A 26,303-nucleotide genomic window follows, 5' to 3' on the forward strand; every position below is an offset into this window, starting at 1 on the left:
GCCTAGTTCACACGCTTTTTTGGTTTGCTCCGTCCGTCGCGATTTTCTAACGTTTTGAGATTGCCATTAGGCAATCGTCCCCCCAAAAATTGGTCCTTCGAGCCGGATATTGGCTCCGGTTTTCGGTCGCGTGAATAACCGTCGGTAAATTTATACACCTTTCGATAAGTTCGCCTAGTTTCGGTGATTACCGTGTGGAACATTCATCGCGATCTCCATTTTGCTTTCGGTAAAGATGGACAAACTCCTGAGAGCGAGAAAATCTCATGCTCCACGGATGGAACGTGTCACAAAGGCACTAGAAAAGCTGGAAGATGCCGAGCACGCGGAACCAGAGGACGTCGTCATGGAATTGGATAACCTCAACAGCGTTTGGTCGTCTTATCTCGCCGTTCAGCAACGAATTCTGGACTTGGCAGAAACTGATGCAATTTATGAGGAAGCAATGAGTCACCAAATCGCCTTTGAGGAGGAGTACTTGGCGCTAAAAAAGGGTTTAGTAAAACTGCAGAGAAGGTTGGGAATGGCGTCAGTCGATCACGAAACAACTCTCAACCAGCAGAATGGCGGCAATGCGAGCGTTATTGACATCTTGGTTCAGCAGCAGGCACAACTCCTACAAGCATTATCTGTAAATGCAGGTGCCTCTTCCTCTCCGATGTCTCTCCCACCATCACCTACAGCGCCGCCAGATTGCGCACCGCTACCGGACCTTCGACTTCCAAGGATGGATCTGCCAATTTTCAGCGGAAACTACCTTGAATGGAAGTCATTTTATGACCTCTTCTGTGGTTCTGTGCATAAAAACCCGTCACTACGACCTAGTCAAAAATTATACTTTCTTAAGACGCACCTAGCTGGTGAAGCAGTTACGCTAAATTATCTACCAGCACTGGATAAATTGCAAAGTCGCTACAATAAACCCCGTGAAATTGCCAACCTACACATCACTCGCTTTTTGAGCCAACCTGCTTTGACATCATCGTCCCCGGCCGGGTTGCGTTCCCTACACGATGTTTCGGATGAAGTGATTCGGGCTTTGGCTGCTCTTCAACGTGAAGGACGAGACATTTGGCTACTTCATCTCATCTATCGAAAGCTCGACCAACAAACAAAAGAGCTTTGGTGTCAAAAAACAATGGACATGGAAGAGAGTCACATCACTGTCGACGCGTTGTTAAAGTTTATAGATAATCGATTCACTGCTCTTCAATCATCTCAATCCACTCGAAAGTGCATTCGAGAACCCAATACTTCTGTGCCCGTTAAATCTCAACCACTGAGACACTCACACAAACTACTCTCGTCCGCTCTCGTGGCCACCGATAAGCCATCATTTTCGTGCGGCGTTTGCTCAAAAGCCGGTCATCAGCCGTATCAATGCGGTAAGTTTCTCCATGCTAGCTCATCTGACCGCCTCGCAATGATTTCTAGGTTGAAGCTTTGTCAAAATTGTCTCCGGTCTCACGGCAGTGAGGCGTCTAAGTCTGGGTCATGCAGAAAGTGCCACCAAATGCACCACACGCTTCTTCATCCAGTATTTCAACCAAATGGCACTCCGCCAACAAATAACGTCACGGTCCCGGTAGCGCCTCAAACGCTTATCTCGTCATTTAACCTGACTGATCATCTCGATGGATCGAATGTGCTGTTACTAACAGCTACAGTTGATGTTTTCGATCGAAATAGAAAAATCACCAATCGATTTAGACTTTCATGGGATATCGGCAACCAGCTCACATTCCAGCATGGGTACATCGGTCACCTTTGCCTCGCGATGTTCTAGCTATCGCTCTACAATACCATGCGCGGTGTTGGATCGAATTTCGTCTGACCTTCCATTACGCCCTGTTGATATTAGCGACTGGCCAATTCCTGATTCAGTCTACCTAGCTGATCCGCAATTCCATCATCCGGGAAAAATAAGTCTATTATTAGGCTTACAACCTTTCCTAGATTTGCTTGAACCAGGGCGAATAAACTTGGATGTAGATGGTCGTTTCCCCATTTTGCAAAACACAAAGCTGGGCTGGGTGGTGTCAGGCCGTTACGAGGATAGCAAATCAATGAAAAACTCTCCCACCTGCCTAATCACTTCCCACAACGAAACACTCTCCCAACAACTGCAAAAGTTTTTCGAGATTGAGGATTATGTGAACCCTAGCCAGCATCTCAGCGAAGAAGAACGAAAATGTGAAGCACACTTCGAGCAACACACTACTCGTGATCAGGCTGGCCGTTTTGAAGTTCGACTTCCGTTTCGCGAGGATCCTAATACCCTTGGTGCATCTCGTGACATTGCTTTGAAGCGGCTCGAACATATCGAGAGAAAGTTGAAAAAAATCCCTCAATTAAAGGTTAATTACCACGCCTTTCTGAAGGAATATTTAGACGCTGGCCATATGAGCCTTGCTGAAATTCCAGCCCCAAAAGGGGCCGTCTACCTTCCTCATCATTGCGTACTGAAGGAAACCAGCTCGACTACAAAATGTCGCGTCGTATTTGATGCTTCGTCCAAAACGGCTAGCGGCAAATCATTAAACGACGTGCTAATGACTGGACCGGTTCTACAAGATTCGCTTGTTAACATTTTGCTACGTTTTCGCACCCCGGCCATCGCCCTCACAGGAGATGTTCGACAAATGTATCGTATGGTGAAAGTGGCTGCAGCAGATTGCAACTATCAGCGTATACTTTGGCGGTGGAACGAAAAGGACCCGGTCGACGAGTACACATTAAACACCGTTACCTATGGCACCAAATCTGCGTCCTACTTAGCTACAAAATGTGTCCAGCAATTGTTAAGCAATATTGCTGAAAGTGATCCTGATACGTTCCAGAAGGCATCAATGGGAATTTACGTCAATGATATTTTGACCGGCGCGGATTCCCCAGAGGAGGCACGGCAATTGCGACAACAATCATCCGAAATTTTTTCAATGGGAGGCTTTCACCTCCGCAAATGGGCATCGAACCACTCATCCGCTTTGGAAGGTGTACCAGAAGCTGACCTCGAAGTGAAAATCCCCATCGAACTCCACGGCAGCGACACAATCAAGGCCCTTGGAATCCACTGGCAGCCGTGTAGCGACGAGTTCACGTTTTGGTATCAACCCTCTAAGAGCTTTCAGCCCACAAAGCGCATCATCCTGTCACAGATCGCCAGTCTCTTCGACCCGCTGGGTCTGCTTGCCCCAATTATCGTCATGGCGAAACTGGTAATGCGCAAACTGTGGGAGCTGAAGGTGGACTGGGATACAACTCCCCCTGGTGAGTTGATCAATGATTGGCTTATATTTGCACAGAATCTGTCGTCTCTCAATTCGTTTCAGGTTCCTCGGCGTGTGATCGATGCACGAAAACCAGTGAAACTCTACCTGCACGGCTACAGTGACGCCTCCGAGAAGGCCATGGGAGCCTGCATTTACGTCCGTTCCGTCGACGCGGATGGCAATCACTCTTCGCATCTGCTTTGTGCCAAGTCAAAAACGGCACCTTTCGGAAACAACAGGTCTACCATTCCCCGTTTGGAGCTACATGCAGCGGTCATTCTGGCGAGACTTATACACAACGTGACGATGGCATTACAGATCCATTTTCATGAAATTCGCGCATACAGTGATTCGCAAGTCGTGCTCGCTTGGATTGCTGGTGGTGCGTCAAAATGGAAAACATATGTTGCGAATCGTGTTGCCGGTATATCCACGTTACTGCCTGCAATCAACTGGTACCACGTACGCACGCAGAACAACCCAGCTGATCTAATATCTCGAGGTGCACTGCCTGCCACTCTACAAGGAAATTCGCTTTGGTGGCACGGAGCAGACTGGGAACATTCTTCGCCTTCATACGAGGTGGAGTCGACGCATAGAAACCACATCGATCGGGAGCGGAAATCTATAGCAGTAAGTCTTCTTACAATCTACGAAAACTCATTTCTGGATGGCATGCTGAATCATTATTATCCGAACAAACAAATGCTTCTTCGAGTCACCGCTCGCCTTCTTCGGTTCGCTCATCGTGGTCACGAGCGCTTGTCAGCCGCTGAGTTAAATAAGGCTTTGATGATCTATGTTCGACACACACAACACAAATATTTCTCGAATGACATTCAACGATTGAAGGATGGTAAAACCGTTGCAACTGGAAGCTCCATCTACCAGTTAGATCCCCACTTAGATGCAGATGGACTCCTCAGGGTGGGCGGTCGGCTCCGGTTATCGAAGTTGAATTACAACACCATTTTAACCTCATTAATTCTACATGATGAGCACATCAATAATCTTCATTGCGGACCACAAACACTCTTAGCAGTTTCTCGTCAGCGTTTCTGGATTCCTTATGGAACGAGTGCTGCCCGTCAAATCTACCGGCAGTGCATTACTTGCGCTCGTGTTAGACCTCCTCCTTCACGACAGCAAATGGGACAGCTTCCCGCCGATCGCTTAGAACCGCAGCCACCGTTTGCCATAGTTGGCATTGATTATGCTGGGCCAATCAACATTACTAGCCGCAAATCGAGGGGAACTAGCGCCAGCAAAGGCTACATTGCCCTTTTCGTTTGTTTTGTCACAAAGGCTGTGGCACTAGAGGCGGTATCTGACCTTACCACGGGTACATTTCTTGCTGCATTCACCAGATTTTCCAGTCGGTACGGACTGCCGGCACGAGTCTACAGTGACAACGCTACAAATTTTCGGTCTGCGGCTAAGCAGCTAAGGGAACTCAACACCTTGGTTAACTCTACTGAATACAAAACGACCGTAGCAGATTTCCTCGCAGACAAGGGTGTGGAATGGAGCTTCATACCTCCTCGCTCCCCTCATCATGGCGGCTTGTGGGAGGCCGGGATAAAGGTTGCAAAACAGTTACTGTCAAAAATATCAGGTAATTTCATTTACACATATGAAGAACTTTCCACTCTGCTAGCGCAGGTTGCCGCCTGCATGAACTCTCGGCCTATCGCCTCAATTTTGAACAACCCAAACGATCCGCAGCCGTTGACTCCCGCGCATTTCCTAATCGGTCGACCGTTGACAACAGCGCCTGAAATCAATCAACTAGAACGACATATCACTTCGATGACGCGATGGCAATTCGTTCAGCTGAAGGCACAGGAATTTCGTGAGCGTTGGCAAAGGGAATACGTGCGGTCACTTCAGTTATTCACTAAATGGCAGCAATCAGCAAACAATATGAAGGTCGGCGATTTCGTGCTCATAGTTGGAGAAAATGAAAAACCGAAACAGTGCCGCTTGGACGGATTGTGCAGACGCATCCTGGCCCAGATGGATTGGTGAGGGTTGTGACCGTGAAAACTTATCACGGAGTGACTCAAAGAGATATCAGACGACTTAGAGTGGTGCCACTAGACAGTGATGAATTTGTACCTGGTCGCTTAGGCAATGAAATTCCGGACCGGAATTTGGTGGGCGGCTTATGGACGAACGTGAGCGGCGAATAACTCCGACAAAATGCAACCGTCTAATCTCATATCGGAACTACTCGAATCTTTTGATACCCTGCACATTTATCACAATACTTATTATACTTTCATTGTTACTCACACTAGTTAATAAAGCTCTCTTGAAATCAGCAGCTCGCCTAGTTCACACGCTTTTTTGGTTTGCTCCGTCCGTCGCGATTTTCTAACGTTTTGAGATTGCCATAAGGCAATCGTCCCCCCAGACATGTTCACCTCAAATTTCCTAAAACGAGCTTGAATTAGCAGAAATATATGAGATGAATTTCTACAATTCCTGAATTTCAATTGTATGTATTCTCATCTGTTTTCACTGCGTTGAAGAAAACCAAGAGTTTCCAAATCAGTTTCTGTTAATACGAAAAAATCATACTGAAAATGTTGAATTATTCCGACATAATTGACATAAGCCTACAGCACTGTAGTGGTTACCTAGGTAACCTATTTTTCACGTAAACAACTGCAGCGGATATCTAGGTAACTACTACGACGGGCTGCGGCTACGTTCATTCATTATAATGTGATTCATCCATGATTAACAGTGTGATTAATATGGGGGCATCGTGAGATGAATAATTGAGCAGTGATTCAAGTTTTGAGATGGATATGGAAGCGTTGTGAAAAATGGTTTGTTTTACAAAATTCAGGATAAATCTAGCTAATTATAATTAAATATATAATGCTAAACGATTCCATAAGAGTACGTAAGAATATTAAGGTTATTTGTTCAATGATTTCGTGAAAAATTGGTATTTAATCCGTGCATTCTTCGTGAATATGGGCTTAATGAGATGAATAATGGAGCAGTTCCCCTACTCACGACATTTTTGCAAAATCTGTCGGATTGAAAAAATTTGGTCCGTGGTTGCGCGGGCTCCCATGAAACCCGCCTTGTACTGCTCACGAACCTCCTTGTTAAAGGTGTTAGACGTTAGCATAAAACTTGGGTGAGTATTTTATATGCAGCGTTGATAAGCGAAATGCCACGATAATTGCAGCACTTCAGCTTGTCGCCCTTTTTATAGATGGAGCAGACAATTCCCTCCATCCACTCTTCCGGCAGTTTTTCCTCTTCCCAGATCTTCGAAGTGACCCATTGCAATGCTCTAGCAAGCGTTACTTTACCTTGTTTGTGGAGCTCGCCCGGCAGGTTGTCTTTGCCGGTGACTTTGTTGTTCTTCAGCCTCCCAATCTCCCGCTGAATTTCGTGGAGGTCGGGGGCTAATACCCGGTCATCTACTGATGGCACTCCCAGGTCCGTTCCAGCTTCGCTTCTGTTTGTTGCATCGCCATTTAGATGTTCATCGAAGTGCTGCTTCCACCGGTCGACCACCTTGCTGTCGTTCGTGATGAGGTTATCTTCCATATCCTTGCAAAAGTCGGCTCGCGGTACGTAGCCTTTACGGGATTGGTTAACCTTTTCGTAGAACTTTCGCGTCTCATTAGCAGCGAACAGCTCTTCTAGCTCTTCATGGTCACGATCCTCTTGCTGGCGCTTTTTACGTCCCAGGATCGTGGTCATTTCGTTCCTTGCCCGTCTGTATTTGACCATGTTCTCTCTCGTTTTTACCCACAGGTAATTTACCCAGGTCCGGTTTTTCTCTGTTACCGCTGCCTGGCATTCCTCATCATATCAGTCGTTTCTGCCACTCGGCGCCTCCGTTCCTAGTGTCGTTGTCGCGGATTCCCGGATGTTCGTGCGGATCATGGTCCAGCCACCCTCGATAGAAGCTGCGCCGAGCTCCTCTGCCGTGGGTAGTGCCGCTTCAAGCTGTTGTGCGTAGACTTCGGCAGCTTGCGGGTCCCGTAGCTGCTTGATGTTGAGCCGCGGGGATCGGCCCTGTCGTGACTGGTAGACAGTTGACAGTTTTGAGCGCATGCAAACCGACACTAAGTAGGGGTGCGAGTCAATGTCCGCACCTCGGTAGGTGCGTATGTTGGTGATGTCCGAGAAAAATCGTCCTGGCGCGGTGTAATCTTTCCTCGCATTATTCACTCAGATGCGTAACAATAGACGATCAGTTTCAAGTGCTTCGAGATATTGCTACGGCAATCTGCAAAGTCCATTATGGCATCGAGCTGTGCTGACAATTCTGCCACTTTAAGTAACGTTTTCATCTCGATTTTGACCGCTGTATTATTGCAAGCAGGTCGTCGGAACCCCGTTAGTTGTCAGGAATAGTTTAAGGCGTATCTGTCCTGCTACCACCTTGGGCCGCATCCGTTGTCCTTGGTGAAGACCGCTGTATGCATCCTGCAGTTTTAGACTTCACCCCCCCCCCCCCCTTTACACCACCCCAGTCATGTCCAAACCACACTCTGCACTAAGTGATATATTTGAAACACTAACCGGCGTGTTTTGTAACAACCGCTCAGTGTTAATGTTATGCCTTGTTCAGACTACGCCGCATATCAACTGATATCGCAAGATGGTATCGGATATCATCTCGGGTGTTCACACTACAGTCAGATGACATGGTTTGTTAATTGCTTTATTAATTGAAAAGAGAAAAAACTACAAAGACAGGTCAAAGCAAAAAACAAGACAACAAGAGTGATGCAATTAGGATAGAGATGTCATCTAGTTGGGGATTACAAGAGTAAAAATATTTCCTTTTTTTTCGCATGCGACGCGAATTTCGAAATTTGTAGGGTTGCGCCAAATGACTTTCGGCCGTGTTGCCAATTGCTGAAAATCCGCGATATCATGTAGCCGAGGTGAGATCCGATGACAGCTCGATTGTATAGGATATCAGGTGATATGGATGGTGATATGGTTTTGATAGCACGAATCGCCTGGCATCAGGTGATATGCGGTGTAGTGTGAACCGGGTATTAGACAAACAGCACGAAGGGCGTCAAAAGTAAGGTACGATCCATTAATGATATCACGCAAAATTTGGAAAAATTAACTCCCCCCCCCCTTGACACAAGCTATCACAACTTGACCCCCTTCCCCCCCTTAATTACGTCACGTTTTTATACCCCCCTCCCCCTTCTTTGGGAATAATTGATTGAAAATCGAGAAATTTGTTCAGAATGCATTTTTTCTTAACAAGAACGATTTTACTGAAAGAAAAACTGAAACTAAAAGGAAAAGAATATTATAGAAAATAACAAGAAAAGACGTTTAGTTCTTAGTTCAAGGATACTGTTGATGGAGTTGCATATCGACGACATAGAAAGCCTAGACAGTAACTGCAGCATCATTGCTGATTTTTTAAAGACCATCAATAGTTAGTTCCTCTTCTTCAATCAATTCGCAATCCAAATCTTCTCCACATGTTACAATACCAAAAATTGTGAATTTTTTTGAAAACTGATATATGATCACTCATGGCCTAAAACGAAAAACGTGATTGAAATAATGTCGATACCTTGTACCGTTTTCGAGTAATGGAGGAAAGCAACCCGCGTAAAAAAACCGCGTAAAAAACGACCTAACTTCATCTCAAGCAAACCTTAAGCAAAAAAAGGGATTGTAGAACTATGAATGAATGATGCAAATATCATGAATAGTTCTGGGTTGAACTCTGTGGTTAGGTATATGACTTTTTTATTTATTTATTTTTTTTTTTTTTTTGAGTTGAAATGTGATGTCACACTCAAGCTTACACCCCCTGCCCCCTTAAACGCGTGAAATCATTAATGGATGGTCCCTAACTCAGAAACCATCTTCAGTATTATATTTTCGGTCTTGGTGTATCAAACTTTGGTAAACACCGAAGATGAGCCCGGAGACAAAGCACCGAAATCGAATATTTAAACTTCCCAAAAACGCCTCGCTCACTGTCATATGGCTCTGCTAGGCCTAATGCGAAGCGAAGTGTTACCAAATATGCTCACATTGTTGATCTTATACCTCACGTGAGACCAGTGTTTTCACGAAGTCAAATTCACGGCTCCGGTCTTTGCGAAATAATAAACACCGTGGCCGAAAATATAACACTGACACTGGCTCCGTTGTTTTCATCACCGGCCTTCGTGCCATCCGTCTAACACTAACACTGAGTGGTAGTTGCAAAACACGCATGTCCATGCAAAAACCGCACCCGGGTAGCACAGTACAGTGTTTTAATCAGAGCTGCACCATCCTTAACCACATCCGTTGGACTCGGTGGAGATGTTGCCACTAGCAAATGGCTTTGGCAATCCATCCATTCCCGCTTGTGTTTTCGTGTGCTTTACAATTTATCAGTCAATTGGGTCCCCCTCTCTGCCGCTATGCTTGTTCATTTGGAGTAGTTGCCTATTTGGTCTCATGTTAAGCTACCCAAAGCCGGGAGGCCATGACAAGGGAAGGTCGTCATAGCATCTGATGGACCTCTATGCCCCGACCGAAGTAAGTCAGGAAAGGGCTTCTTGCCTGATTCCCACCAAGCAGTGAACACGGAAGATACTGAAGGTCTGCCAGGTTTTACGAGCTGGAGACCCGTCCCCGACCCCTGCATCCGATTACCACTTTGCCATTTCAAGCCGTTAAGAAAGCTCGGTTCAACTGCCAGCCCCGCATAGTGGTATTTGCCATGATTGGATCCTTACTGGTTTTGATCCCAAAGGGCGGGTTAATGCATTTGGGTGATGGAAGCATACTGCAAGGTAACCATCTACAAGACGCTTATCAGACCGGTAGTCCTCTACGGGCATGAGACATGGATTATACTTGTGGAGGACCAACGCGCCTTTGCGGTCTTCGAGCGGAAGATGTTGCGTACCATCTTCGGTGGACTGCAGATGAAGAACGGAACGTGAAGAAGGCGAATGAACCACGAAGTGCAGTAGCTGCTGGGGGAGCTAAGATTGGCAGGTTACGGTGAGCTGAGCATGTCGTAAGGATGTCGAACGACAGCCTGAAAAACATGGTTCTTGAGACCATTCCATTCCGATCGGGAGCGGCTCTGACGGCAACGTATCTCCTGAACGATTACCTTATGGTGACTTTGGAAACGTGACCCCTGAGGAGAAATGGATGAACGTGAAAACAGAGGAATAGAATTTGGATGTAATGGATCCCGAGCCAGCAGAGAAACGAAATTAGATTGCTAGAGCCGAGAAACGATAATGATTGGCTGCACTCCGACTGGATACCAGCTTTGAGACAAATTGGCGAACGAAATCGTTATTGCAAGAGACGTCAAGTTCAACGAAGATTGCTTCTCTTACACTGAGGTTTCTTGTTCCAAGTTTACGGCAACACAGCCTCATGGTCAAGGAGCACGGGCATTGAATAATTTGGCTAGCTGCATATTGGTATTGAGATCACATTACATACGAGTGGAACTGATTCGAACCGATTAGAAGTTGGCGAACATCTTTAGAAGGCACTGGAAGTTTGAAGATGTGAAGAGATATAAGACGAAAAGTTCAAGGCCTGTGTTGACAAGTTATTTCCAAGTTATTTCCAATCAAGACTTTCAATCATTGAGATCGTGTCTCTTGTTTGTTAACGTTTGCCTGGGTTCGTGTATGTCCGTCCGAATCGGATTCGATAATTTATAGAAATTGCAGTCCAAAAAAGGTAGTCAGATGAAACTGCCGAACATTCAAATTGTTATAATGATTCGAGTTTTATTTTTTACAATTTTTTCACCAACATGTATGGCGCCCTTCGATGATTGACGAGCACACCCCGTATGCATATCCTCAGCGGTCGCCAAGTGCCGACTTGTGGAGGCATGCAGCTCCGTCAACTGTGCGCCTTCAGCATCAGGTCCGTTGCAAAAAACGACAGGCGACAAAAATGAACCTCTCACGTGCTGGTGGAATGCGGCTTTGAGTATTGCGACTGGCCAGTTGCCTACGCTTACTTATCTTACTTCTGCCTGCAACAAAGCATTTCACGCCTGTGTTAGATGACTTTCTGCCAATCTTCCGCTTATGTGCCTTGCAGAACGTATAGTTTAGCACGAAGCTCTGTGCCGTCATAAGTCAAGAAAACTGTTGGTCCAAGTCAACCATCAGTTCGACGGTTTTTACAGTGACTGTATGATGGCATAGTTGCCATGCACGTGTGAAGAAACTGTCCTTCTGGTTTCAAGGCTCTCTTTTGTGGTGTCCACACTGTCCTGGAAGTATCCGAAGAATTCTTATACCTTTGGCAGGTTCTTCGTGTGAAAGACAGCAAGGAGTGCTCCTTTCTACGGGTTGAGAAGAGACGCCGAGGTCGCCTACCATCTAACTGTATCGTAACCGGCACAATCAAGTTTTGGGAGGCCGTTTTTCTGTCGACAACTCTTGAACTAGGGCCTGACGGCGAGTGATTCTTGGTTCGCGATGTAGTCGCGAATTGCGTTGCGAACAGTTTTTAACTGTTTGGGAATAAACAGGGAAGCTGGATAGACGATCAAGGTGTTAGACAGCCCATAACCATAACCCATAACCTTTGTCGTGGTGCAGGTGGCTTGGTGCATGCTAAGTACCCAAGTTTTTTGCTTCTCGGACTCTTAGCGCTTGTGTTCGGTGACGCTGTCTCGGTCAACCGTTGTCGCTTAGTTGCGACCTGAGCGGTTATTCTGGATGAATGGTTGACGAACTAATTTCTTGCGTAGGTGGCTTAAGCTCAGTGGTCTCTTCATACCCCGCAGTTGCCATTGGAAGTGCCGTTTTACAGCAGCACAAGATGACTTAGGTTTACCTTTTTCGTGCGACTGCGTCCCTGGATCGTAAAAACTCCGTAGTACTTACGGGAGTGTCACTGAATCGGTGACCTCTCATTAAGTAAGTATTTCATCATCAATATCCTTTCTAATATCCCCAAGCTACGGTAAAGATGGGCGTGGCATGCTTACATGCTACTCCCAAACATTGTACCTCAAACAACCCGAGTGGAAACGTTAGTCAATAGTCTGCAATTTACGAAATATACCGTGCTTACGCTACGCTACTGCGTCCCCAGATCGTAAAAAGAGTCCGTCGAGCTCTCCTCTATCGCCTTAGGAGAACCAAGGGTAATTGATAAAGACGGGGATCCTCCGTTCATCGATTAGCTGTAGAGGTCTTTCAGTTTCATCTTCTCGGTCCTGTCTGTTGCGGGCGGCCTTGTAGGGCTGCACGCCAAGAAGTGTTTTAGGTCCATTTGCTCCGGCAGAGTCTCCGGGCCTGGGTTTGAAGTTTGTTATTTTTGATTGTTAGAGTTTATTATGATTCCATTGGTTGCTTTGAAAAAAGGTCCGCTGCGTGACACTGTGTGCATAACACTGTAAGGTTGAAGTACTTTGGAGGACGCCAGGTATTCCACTGGCTCCGTCAGCGGCTTTAATGCAGCGCGCGTCGAGATTTAACTATTAGTTTTAAACGTAATAGCCATGATTAGGAGCTATTACAACCATTCTTCTTTCCAGGGTCTTTGGACTTTCTGCTACAGTTCTTATTAGCTTCTGTTTATTCGTACAGGCTAAACTGAAACTAAAATGTACCGTCACCGGCGGAGTTTGGACGAGGGATTCTTCGACCAGAAAACTCCAGTACACGATACTTATGTAGACCTCAGGAGTTTCTAGACTGGAGAATGATTCGCAGAAAGTGTAGTTGACGATCTCAGCTTCTGGATCTGCACATTGCTCCTGATAGAACTCCAACTCATCGAGCTTTACGCCCCGTCTGAATCTCCTATCGTAAAACCAGAATTGGTTTTACGATTTTCAATTGTGAAGAAAAGGGCTTCCCGGCGGATTTGATGCATAAGCATAACACGATGAAGGAGGAACTGGAATCTTCAATCCCTGGGAAGATTTGGTATTTGAACGTTGTCGCCAATCCGAAAAAAAAAAAACAAGATACGCTCCAGAAAGGCCGGACTACTCAGCCTCTCAACCAACTGTGACCGCCGAATCCCTGGAACGTTCAAATTTGGAGGTGACATCCGCGAGATGTTTTACTAGCCCAAAGTTCGGCTGTGAAGGATTGCGTAATTTTCGTAGCTGCCTGTTCTCCTAGTGAGGCGAAACTCGTGAAGAACAAGAACTACGTTGAGCAGTTCTCAGAGGCTTGCGATGCAATTATCTACAAGTACTAACTGGATGATTAGTTCGACAGCCCAGACACCCATAAAAAAGCATTCCAGCGAACAAGTGAGGTGAGACTCGTTTATACCATAGGCAACTTCAAAGTCAGGCAGGCCGTAGGCTGGAATTTTGACGTAAGCGTCAAATTCTCGAATTTCGTTTTTTTACGTATTACTATAGCATAGGTTGCCCATTTTAAGATGCTTGTTGCCGTTTTTTAAAATATTGAAAAATAGCTGAGAAATATAACAAATAGGAAGTGACGTTAGCGCCATTTTGCACAAACGTGACGTTGAGGTATTGATAAAATACCGTACCATGCTTGTAGAGTGCTGCGATGCAATTTTTGCGCCAACTTCTTGCCCACATTTTGTATAACGTTGCGCAACAGTCATGAGGGCGATTCACGTTTGTTTTTTGTTTTGATAATGTTTTTTGCTGCTGACTACCGGCCAGCACGCATGGCAAACTTGACTATTTAGGCAACCTACGTCACTTTTCGTGCAAAACGTTGAAATGATTTTGTTATTTTTCAGGAAAAGTGACGTTGATGTTAAAACTCAATGCATTTTATAAAAATAAACGTGTTAGAACAATGGGATACAATTTTTAACATATTCACTTGGATTCTATCAGATCAGAATGCTAATAAAAGCGCTTCTGTTAATTTGCGAACGATTTGGAAGAAATCGCTTCTGGAGCGATTTTGTGCTTCTGGCGCTTACATCAGAACGTTAGCCCACGGCAGCAGGCTTCCTAATTTCCAGAAAATCCAGGAACTAGGACTATTGGCACCCTTTCACATTTTTCGCGAGAGTGCTGATCCAGAGCCTCTGGAAATGGACTAAGAATGAAACCAAGTCATTGATGGAGAAGTGCTGGAAAACTGAAAACGATGGAAGTATTATTTAGAAGGCGATAGAAGCGGTAAAGATCCTCCGGTACTACTCCAGCGATAGTCTCATTGTTGCAGGTGCACAGATTCACAAATACTTTTCATGCTGGTGGGAACCAAGTCAAAAGTCGTTTCGATTGAGCAAGTCTCGATTCTGTGGCTGAAATAGATGGTGGCCATTCTAGCAGATCGTCTATCGGATGACATAGAGAAGAATCATAACAGCAAAGGTTCTAATCGACGGACTCACGTACCGTTCGCTCATGGTTTCCGAATCGTAAAATGGATGCAACGAATAAAGATTAATTTCAAGGTAGCGTTTGATTCAGTTAATTAATTTGAGAAACACCATTACTCAACGAATGATCGACATGATTTTAATTTTTTCTGCAAGTGAAACAGATGACTTTGAGCGAAAGGATCTCCATTATATTGACTTTGGTGCTAAGTTAACCAATTAGGAGATTTTTGCGTTCCCTCACCTCAAAAGAAAAACCCGTGCAAACTCGACTTCTCTCGTTCGCAGATAGCTCAATCTACAATCATCATTGTTGACGGAGCAATTACCGAAATCGTTACACTAAACTCAAGCAGCTGTAATCTTTTTCGCGGCCATTAAGGCGCCTGTTCCGCGCCCGGCATCGTCTAGTGTCGAGCGAGACTGCCTCGATAGAGTACACCAATCTAGTCTTGGGTTTTATTTCCCGATCATAAAATTAAACATCCACCATGAAAATACTTCCCCACGGCGGAAAAGCGACGGAAATGGGAGTGCAGTTTGCGCGCGATGTGCAATAAAATTTAACCACCTGGAAGCGATTGCTGCTACTGTGCTCTGTGACCTTTCTTGTTTCTCGTTTTTCACGGTGTTCGAAGTGTCATCTCTCCAACGGACTTACCGGATAAATAAGCGCTAATTGAATATTTAACGCAGTAAACATGTTTACCCGATAAAGTGGATAAGCTGGCCATAAATTGCGCCGCCGAAGTAATCGGCACACATATGAGGGTCGCAATTCGGACACAACCTAGCCAGAAACGAACGTCGGAATAATAAAATAAACTGTCAGAGCTGATGAATGGCTTTTTACTGTTCCGAATCGTGAGGGTGGCGGCGGTTCATGACCGTGGATTCAGGAATTTGATTGCATTTACGCTCTTTTTTGCTCCTACTTTTCAACTCGCCTGTGACGGTTTTTGACTTTTCACCTTGGAAAACGCAGCGAGAATCATAATAAACGAACAGGTTGGACGCAACGACAGCTGCAGCAACGACGTCAAACGGTCAGACTGCGTGTCCGGGGGAAACGCAGTAAATCAATTAAACCCTAAAAGGGGAGATTATTGGTAGTGGAGAGTTAAGTAATTGAAAATTTATTCCTGCCTTTATTGGACGAGTAAAAAATATGGGTACATGAACACTTTTTTATTAAAAGGTTTAAGAAGAAAGAGTCTAATTAATGAAATTTGAATTGCTATCTATTGAATGTCAGCCTAGCAATAAACTACGTTAATAAAAGCTCTCTCTCGGGAAGCACGCGGATTTAAATCGGAACCGCCGTCCAATTTGTATAAATTGCAATTTTGCATGAAATCAGTTCTCATGGTTGAATATATATTCAATTAAATTAAACCGCCGATCGGAATTGAATTATTCAATATCATCCAATTTTTGAGACAACATCTACTGCGTTGCATCACATCATTGAAATATCTAAACTTCGATGCTTCACGGAAATAAAATTATTTTCGCATCCTTTTCCATGTTGCGAGCGTGAGCGAATTGGAAAATAATATTGGACTTGGTGTGATCGAACGGATAATAGTTATCTGGTATGCGCAACTGCATGTGTACACGTTGCGATAAATTAGTCTGACACAGTTTTCCACTAATGGCGGTCATGTCAGAGAGTGAGTGAAGTTGGTTGCGATTGTCGCCTCCGATTGTTTCCGGTTAACCCGTAATGCTGTTCTATTGACCACGGTGCGGCGCCGTCAAAGGGCATAATCTAACACTGGTTTTGATGATTAGAAGTCATGTCCGTGACTGCTAAGTGGTGGTAAGCGATGGTGATTTGTTGAAGTCACACAATTATGTCTTTACAGATCAAAATGGCAATCGGTGAAGCTTGTGAAATACTCGCTATCCCGGATGGTTCTCGATTCTATGAGATGGATTAATTAGTTAGACGTTAACCAACTGGAGTTGAATTAATAGAATAGCTAATGCTAAATTATCGCTGTCATGGGTGTGTGCACAGTCTCTTACAATTTATTTGAGGACTGTTAGATATGATCTTCGGCCGAATCAACATTTACCATAAACAGTATTATGCCATACAGTATGTATGTGATACATGAATAATCTATTTCTGATAACTTTTTCTAGAAAAATCTTAAATAATGAATTTTTCCTACAAACTTACGATAAAACAAAAAACATTTAATGTTTGTTAGGATAGGATAAGCTTATATTCCGAAGAACATGATGAAACTAACGAATTCAAATAAAATCAGTTTTTTTCCTCATCTATAGTTTATTTGACACGGCACAAATACAATTCAATGTTTAACGGCACCAATTATATCTGGTAGCTTACTTTCTAAAGTATCTTAATAACTAAAAGCGAATTTTTTATCCTCGCTGCCGACTACGAGCTGAAACTAAATCTAACTTAAAGTTAGAATATTTTGCATTAAAAGCACAGGTTTGCTGTTTGATGATTTTCATTGCCATAGGTAAGCAGCATATTAAATTTGTTCCGCTGCTGGGCCAAGATATTACGGACTGGCATATTGGGTTGTTTCCATCGGGCCTTGAGAGTATCGTGCGGGTCTGATTGCTGTTTCCGGATCCGGGGTCTTAACGTGTTCTTGTCGTTTGGTTGGATGTAGGTGGAAGGGGATAGGACTAAACTGGGGCGTGGATGGATTTCAGGAAAACGTATATAAGGGACATGTAGGATAGGTCACGGCTCGCCAAGACATCACGAACAGGAACAGCCGGCTGCCTACCTTCGGCCTGCAGGGAAGCTATTAATCTAGACCTGGCGTCACGGTGTACAGGGCATGACCAAACAACGTGCTCTATGTCGTGATAACCTTCACCACAGGCACAGATACCACTTTCCCCGAGCCCAACACGACGGAGATGCGCGTCAAATCTATAGTGATTGGACATAAGCCGGAACATCACGCAAATGAAATCCCGACCTACATCCAACCCCTTGAACCACGGGTTCGTCGACACCTTGGTCCAAGTCTCCCCTTGGTCCAAGAATTTTGCCAACTGATGATCGTATTCTGACGTACAAATGCGAAAAATTCATTAAAGGCAATTGGTCTTTCATTCACTTTCATGTTGCGCCCACCTTAGCCAAAGAGTCCGCTTTCTCATTACCCGGTATCGAGCAGTGAGAAGGGACCCACGCTAAGGTAATCTGAGTAGATTTTTCGGATAAAGCACTCAGATGTTCCCGTATTTTTCCCAGGAAATACGGAGAGTGCTTAACATCTTTCATCGATCGGAGAGCCTCAATGGAACTGAGACTGTCCGTAAAGATGAAATAATGGTCCGTGGGCATTTTTTCGATAATCCCTAGGGTGTACTGAAGTGCAGCTAATTCTGCGACGTAAACAGAAGCAAGATTATCGAGCTTATGGGAGACGGTTAAATTGTTATTGAAGATACCGAAGCCAGTGGACCCATCAAGAAGTGATCCGTCAGTGTAGTACATATTGTCGCAGTTGATGTTTCGATATTTATTGGAAAAATTTTTAGGGATCTGCTGCACGCGTAAATGATCCGGGATTCCACGAATTTCTTCTATCATGGATGTATCGAAAAACACAGTAGAATCAGAAGTATTTGATAAGTCGGCACGATTTGGAATATTCGAAGAAGGGTTAATATTTTGGGACATGTGATTGAAATACAATGTCATAAAACGGGTTTGAGAATTAAGTTCGATTAACCTTTCAAAATTTTCAATCACGAGACGGTTCAAGACCTCACATTTGATTAGAATACGAGAAGAGAGGCTCCAGAAGCGGTTTTTCAATGGTAGTACTCCAGCTAAGATCTCCAAACTCATCGTATGGGTCGATTGCATGCAACCCAAGGCGATACGCAAACAACGATATTGTATTCGCTCCAGTTTGATCAAATGTGTGTTTGCTGCGGAGCGGAAGCAGAAACACCCGTACTCAATAACAGACAGTATCGTTGTTTGGTAAAGCCTTATAAGGTCTCCTGGGTGGGCTCCCCACCATTGTCCAGTTGTTGTACGAAGAAAATTCACTCTTTGTTGACATTTTTTCATCAGATACCTCACGTGACAACCCCAGGTGCCTTTAGAGTCGAATCAGACACCAAGATATTTGTGTACCAAAACCTGAGAAATCGTTTTACCCATTAATTGTGTTTGAAGCTGAGCAGGTTCATGCTTCCTATAAAAAACTACTATCTCAGTCTTCTCCGGAGAGAATTCGATACCTAGCTGTAAAGCCCAAGCAGACAAATTGTCCAAGGTATCTTGCAATCGTCCTTGCAAATCGGCAGCTTTGGCTCCTGTAACAGAGATTACACTGTCGTCTGCAAGTTGTCTTATCGTGCATGAAATTGCCAGACATTCGTCGATGTCATTTACATAAAAGTTGTAAAGAAGGGGGCTTAAACATGAGCCGCGAAAAATTGCCAAATCGCCGTGCGTAAAATGCATGTGCTTTTCGGACAACAAATTGTGCAAAAAATTGTTCAAAATTAGAGAAAATCCTTGTCGGTGAAGTTTACCCGAAAGAATGTCAATAGAAACGGAATCAAAAGCCCCCTTAATGTCCAAGAACGCAGACGCCATTTGTTCTTTGCGAGCATACGCCAGCTGAATATCTGTAGGAAGCAACGCAAAACAATCATTCGTCTCTTTGGCACGGCGGAAGCCAAACTGAGTATCTGATAGTAGATCGACCCAATGGTCTAAACCAGCTGTTCTCAACCTGGGGTACGCATACCCCTGGGGGTACTCGAAAGCCTTCAGGGGGTACGCGAAAGAAAAATCAGTAATGGCGGACAAAGCATTTTTTCTTTAAAATACTTCATTTGTTTTTCAATCTTGCTCTTAAAACATGACTGTAGCAATCAAACAAACCATAGTTCATTCTTAAACCTAAACAAGACTACCACAACATGATCTACCACTACTCTCTCCCACTCTGCGAAAACATTACAGGCCAAGGGGTACGCGAACAAAAAAAGGTTGAGAACCGCTGGTCTAAACGACGGAGTATCATTTTTTCCATAAATTTCCGGATACAGGATAGCATTAAAATCGGCCTATAAGAGTTGTGATCAGAAGCTGGTTTCCCTGGTTTTTGGATGGCGATCACCTTCACTTGCCTCCAATCCTGCGGTACAATGTTTTGCTCCAGGAACTTATTGAACAAGTTCAACAAGCGCCTCTTGGCATTGCCGGGTAGATTCTTCAACAAGTTGAATTTGATTCTATCTAACCCAGGCGCGTTATTGTTACAGGACAGGAGGGCAACTGAAAATTCTGCCATCGTAAAAGGTGATTCTATCGCGTCGTGGCCCGGAGACGCATCGCGAACAATGTTTTGCTCAGGAACAGAGTCCGGACATACTTTCCTGGCAAAATCAAATATCCACCGACTTGAAGACTCCTCGCTTTCGTTGACCGTTACGCGATTCCGTATTCTTCGGGCTGTGTTCCAAAGAGTGCTCATCGATGTCTCCCTCGACGTCTCGTTCACGAACCGACGCCAATATCCGCGTTTCTTTGCTTTAGCCAGGCTTTTAAGCTTGGTATTAAGCTCCGAATACCGTATATAGTCGTCGGGTATACCTCCCTTCTGGTAGGCCAAAAACGCGTCGAATTTTTGCGTGTAGACATCGGAGCACTCTTGGTCCCACCACGGAGTGGGAGGCCGTTCTTTGATCGTTACGCCGGGATATTTCTTCGTTTGGGCTTGCAACGCGGCGTCGAGAATCAAACCCGCGAGGAGGTTGTATTTTTCAAGTGGTGGATGATGTTGAATCGACTCGACCGCTTTTGAAATCATTTCCTCGTATAACTTCCAATCGACATTCCGTGTGAGGTCATACGGAATGTCAATTGGTCGCATGCGAGTTGACCCGTTATTGATTGAAATAAGAATAGGCAAATGGTCGCTACCGTGAGGATCGAGGATTACCTTCCATGTGCAATCCAACCGTAGCGACGTCGAACATAAGGATGGATCCAAAGCGCTTGGGCGCGCTGGAGGTTTCGGGATACGTGTCATTTCATCATTGTTTAAAATAGTCATGTCGAAGTCATCGCAAAGGTTATAGATTAAAGAGGAGCGGTTATCATTGTATGGGGAACCCCAAGCCACGCCATGAGAGTTGAAGTCTCCCAAAATCAAACGTGGCGAGGGAAGAAGTTCTATTAAATCAAAGAGCAACCGTTGCCCAACCTGTGCTCTGGGAGGAATATATATTGAGGCAATACAAAGCTCTTTACCTTGTATTGTCATTTGACATGCGACAACTTCGATGCCTGGAATCGAGGGGAGGTTAATACGATAGAAAGAATAGCACTTTTTAATCCCTAAAAGTACTCCTCCATATGGGGTGTCTCGATCAAGGCGAATAATATTAAAATCATGGAAGTTGAGATCAACATTTGAAGTAAGCCAAGTTTCACAAAGGGAAAATGCATCGCATTTGTTTTTATTTATCAAAACTTTAAACGAATCAATTTTTGGTAAAATATTTCTACAATTCCACTGTAAGACAGAGATAGAGTCCTTTATATACGCAGTTGAATTAGGCATCGAAGGATACAATCGCTGCAATGAGGGGCCATTGGGCAGTCAACTGCTTCAAAAATGATCTAACTGTTGGGAGGAATGCTGTAAGAAAAATTTTAATTGGATCGGGTACATTGAAATTTTCAAAAATCCAGTCCACAATGTCAGAAAATTTCACTAATCCAGAGGTTGTTTCATCAACTGGATGTGCAAAAGGAACAACTGGGGTTTTAGATGTTCCTGGCAGTGCTGGAAACTCCTTCTGGGACTTTAAATTTGCAAGCCCAGGAGGAGTTTGCTTCGGTTTTTCCGCAGCACTGTTTGGTTTGTTCGTACTTTTCATTACACTTTGGGAAATCTTAGGACCTTTACGGGGAAGTTTAGGAGAAGAAAAATTTTTCCTCTTCCTAGACTCCCCAGGATTGGCATAAGATGTTCCCGCTGATGAATCGTCAGAATCGGTTTCATCAGAAGACAACAGATCAAAGGGGTTCGATGTTATGGTAGAAGTGGTCACGGTCTTCTTCAGCATCTCAGCATAAGAACGCTTTGAACGCTCCTTAAGTGACCGCTTGATTTTATCTCTGCGCTGCATGTACACCGGGCATGTGGAGAGCTCATGCTGGTTTTCCCCACAGTGAATACATTTTTCAGCATTAACACTGCAAGAATCTTCCGCATGAGTCTCCCCACACTTGCTACATCGTGCCTTATTGCAGCAGTAGGCGGCTGTGTGGCCTAACTGCTTGCAATTGGTGCAATTCATAACACGGGGTACATACAATCGCACAGGCAGACGAACCCGGTCGATCGAGACGTGGCTAGGGAGTGCAGATCCGGCAAACGTAACGCGAAACGAGTCTGACGGAGTGTAAACTTTTTTACCGCCGACGAGAGACATGGACCGCAATTGCTTACAATCCAAAATCTTCGCCTGTGTTTCGGTATTTTTGAAGCAACCGGTTGCGCTTTTTAGGATACACTCGACAGACAGACTCGAATCGGTTATGACACCGTCGATCTCCACGTCTCGTGCGGGTATGTAAACGCGATACTCGCGTGTGAAGAGCTCATAGCAAGCGATAGCATTGGCCTGTGCCAGATCACTGACCACGACACGGAGCTTGTTAGGTCGGACCTTGGAAATTTCGGTCACGGCCTTGTACCCCTTCGTCAGGTCTTTAGAAATTTGCAGTATGTTTAATCGCTTTGAATTCACTCCTGCCTTTGGACGAAAATAAACAGTATAGCTGCCCTGTTGAGATCCGTCCGGGTAAAGCCTGGGGCGAGGGGGGAATGGAGAATGAACAGGGGAGGGGGTAACAGAAGGGTCAGGGTCAGGGGGGTTCGGGGATGGTGGCACGGGAGGCGAGGGATCTATATCCATCGCGCTAAATGTAGCGCACTAGCGCACTAGCGCCGACAAGAACACGTACCTATTTACTTCTTCCTTCCAGCAGTGGTTGTCCGATCGTTCGAAGCTGCACCCAAAGCAGCCAGCAGCACCAGTACAGCAGCACCAATACAGCCAGCAGCAGTGAGCCGGGTGTGAGATCACTCAGCACACTCGACTGTCAACTGATGGCCTTGAATTAGAAACGACGTTTACTGTGCACAGATCAAAACTGCAGCTGGTATTTTGCACCAATACAGCCAAAGTTGCGAGCCGGGTACAGAACGTAGCGACACAACTCACAATCTAGTTGGCATTTAGCGCGAATAATACACTCTTTTGTTTGGCTATTCGTACACACGGACCGGATTGTAATAGAACGACCACTTTGCACGTCCGTTTCTGTCGAGTGTTCGACGCGGAATGAAAATAAAATCAGTTGAATTCGCCGAAAAATGCAAATTTATTTTAAAATACAAAAGCAATCTATCTGGCAACACTTCCGGTCAAAAATAATATTTTTTCTTGGTTTCTTCGTTCTTCAAAATCATCTGCCAGTAATTTGCGGACGACTTTCGTCTATGAATTGTAAAAATGCAAATTAATTTTTAAATACAAAAATAATCTATCTGGCAACACATCCGGTCAACAATAATACATAGCGGGACGAGTAGGTAAAACGCACTAACTCGTTTTAGCATAATGCTTCGAACTGCAAATATTATTTTAGTAGTTTGATTGATAGGTTTCTCGAAAAATAACGTATGCGTTAAAAAAAATGACGTTTTTCGAATGGTGGTAAAAAATAACTAAGACAGATAATTGAGTTTGAGTAGATCTTATGCTTCAGACTTGGCCAGAAATCCTCGATGGGACGCGACTTCGAATAGTGAGCCGACGCTAGACCAAAACATCGTGTCTTCGGCCTTATGGTATTTCTTGATGAACGACGCAACTTCCGGCAGACACTTCGTATTATAAATTTCCTTGTTCACGGCCAGTCCGGAGCGAAAGAAGAGCAGCTTTGACTTCCCCTTCTCGCTGATTGTTCTTGGGGAACTTGGTGCGTGAAAGAAACATCACCTTGGTACTTACTTCCTTTGTGAGGGAAGTAAAATACAAAGTGTCCTGCCAGTCGTTGCCATCCAGAGTGAGACAGGTCTCGTCGTTCATCACCACCGCCGCGTCGTGATTTGCCGTGCAAATCGACTTGACCATCTTATTCAGACGCTGTGTCATTTCCTGCAGCTCTGAGACTAGTGAACGGGACTGCTGCTTCTTGACATGTACATATGTCCATGTCCGCTAGGAACTTTTCCACAGTATGGCTGTTTAAACCGACTTCCCGGTCAAACGCACACAGCGGTGTAGCCAGTTTTCCTTTGGTCTTCCTCTTTAGCATCCTTTGAAGCTTCTTGTCGCTCAGGGTCGTCGGCCGTCCGGTGCCGGGCTTTCTTTCAATGCTCTGATTTTTGTCTTATAATGCTAATATGTTGTAGATGCCGGAACGGGCGTATCCGGTGTCCACGAACTGTCGCACGATGTCCTTTTTCGACGAAACGGGGAACCGTTCTTCAAACGCTCACACTTCTGAACGCTTCACTGTTTTTGCCATCACGGTTAGAGTTTGACTGATAGAACTATCATAGTTTTTCTGCTGAGTCATGGGTTGATGATGCATGCGTAGTTTCGCTAGTGTGTAATAATGATTAAAATATTGTACTTAATATCGCATACACGTTGTGAAAAATACTTCTACCACCAAATGATAACTTTATTTTCTCTTATCTTCTCTCTCTCTTCTTCTTAAAATTCTTACTTCTGTTAATATTTCATCTTAAATATTATCTGACTTCTTTAGTAGGCGGGGCCTAGCGTGTTTGGTAACGTCTCCGCCAACCACGCTCGACGCCTGGGTTCGAATCCCAACGCCGACATAGGTGTCGATGGTTGTGGGGTGGCGTGATCCACTCACAACCAACCCAACTGGTCTAGATTCAATCCTAGCCGACATCGGGAGATTTTCTGAGGCGAAAAATCTCTGGGATAACGCCTTCCATCGCTTGAGGAAGTAAAGCCGTTGGCGCCCGATTGTTAATCAACGGGTTGTAAGTTGGGGTCCTGGGTGGAGTTACCTCCCGGGCGTCGGTGATTGGCACAACAACAGTGGCGGAACTAGACCGACGGAAAATAAGCGAAAATTAAAAAAATCTGACTTTTACAGTAAAGGTTTTCAGAGAGAAACAGAGAGAGAGAGAGAGAGAGAGAGAGAGAGAGAGAGAGAGAGAGATGGGGGAGGGAGAGAGAGAGAGGGAGAAGAGATAGGCGTTGAAAAAAAAACGAAAATTTGGCAACCGGGTTTCACGGATCAGGGGTGCCAAATCTCTTCTCAAAGCGTAATGTTGACTAAATCTTTTATTCGACTCGTTTAATCGTTGGTGAGAGTGGAAGTCCTCGGGAATAATAAAGTAAATCGCAATAACCGCGACGGTGATAAATTTGATGTTCATGTTATATATACACTATCACCACAATTGATCATTATTTAGTTAACCATTCAAAATGCTTGTGAACTTTTGGTTAAAAATCAGTGTTATAATGCGATTTTTAAGCATTCTTTATTCATTGTACCTGACTGCAATACCTCTCAAAGAGTTGTTACTTTTTTTGTTCGTTTGGCTCACATTTTGACTGTTCGTTTGGCTCACAACATTCTCTTAGCATATCTCTTCCTCTGAGTATTGCTAGTTATTATGAGTACAGTAGCTTGTCATTATGATGGTTAATTTTGTCACAGTATCCTTCAGGTCGGGTACCATGAGAAGAGTTGCCAATGGTAACATAATATTTTTTTCAGGATGAATTATAGGTTTATTTCCTTCAAAAATCGCATATCATATTTTTCGGACGTTTTACGTCTATAAAATATAAAGAACAGGACACTCAGGTTTTAAACAAAAAATGTGTTATTATGCTACAGAGCAGCGATATTCGACACCAAAAATGGTATTTTTTTTAAAGTGACATTAGATGAATAATTCCCCCAACTTTGAGGAAAATCTGTGACGATCTGTGTGTTCGTGCTATTTCGTGGTCCCAATGCACAGTGGTCCAATAATGCAAAAAGTGGAACTTAATTCCATAGCGCTTTTTACCTTCATCATACTTTAAAAGAGTCTTCGGAACAATTGTTTGTATCAATGACCCGCATAATCGCAAATTGTCAAAAAGTATGAAAAGTTTACTATACTAAAAATGAAAAATAAATAACTTTTTTGTGTTAAGAGATAGAAGAATAGTTTGCTCAGCAAAGTTGTAGAAAATTCAAAAATATGAAACTTTGTTGAACAAATTAAAATACTATCTTCTTTCGTTACAAAGTTATGAAGTATATTACATGGAACTTACTTAAAAGTTAGTTTTTTGTACTTAACTTTCGTTAGTTGCATTTTACACAAAAGTATTGTTCGGAGGAATTGTGAGGACATACAAAACACACATTTTTACCACAGGTCATATATCTCCAGGACTTTTCCTTACAAAGTTATATCATATTTTAGCTTATTTTTTCGATAACTTCAGAAACGTTTAGGTTGAATGGGGCAATTGGAATCATGATGTCAATACTTTTTCTTGAAGTTAAGCTGAAGTACTATAAACTCCTTTAGGTTACATTCGTCCCAACCCACCCATATTAGAGTACGGCGAACATGTGTTACA

At 44.2% G+C, this 26,303-nt stretch overlaps 1 protein-coding gene across 1 annotated transcript; it reads left to right on the forward strand.

Moving 5' to 3' along the window:
• Nucleotides 1-235: 235 nt before the first annotated feature.
• On the forward strand, nucleotides 236-5,300 carry LOC129716787 (uncharacterized). The gene is made up of 2 exons (XM_055666622.1): nucleotides 236-1,385; nucleotides 1,690-5,300. The coding sequence occupies exons 1-2, from the start codon at nucleotides 236-238 to the stop codon at nucleotides 5,298-5,300; spliced, it is 4,761 nt and encodes a 1,586-aa protein (XP_055522597.1).
• The last annotated feature ends 21,003 nt before the right edge of the window (nucleotides 5,301-26,303 follow it).

The sequence above is a fragment of the Wyeomyia smithii genome, chromosome 1 (genome assembly GCF_029784165.1).
Source record: "Wyeomyia smithii strain HCP4-BCI-WySm-NY-G18 chromosome 1, ASM2978416v1, whole genome shotgun sequence".
NCBI classification, from domain to species: Eukaryota; Metazoa; Arthropoda; class Insecta; order Diptera; family Culicidae; genus Wyeomyia; species Wyeomyia smithii.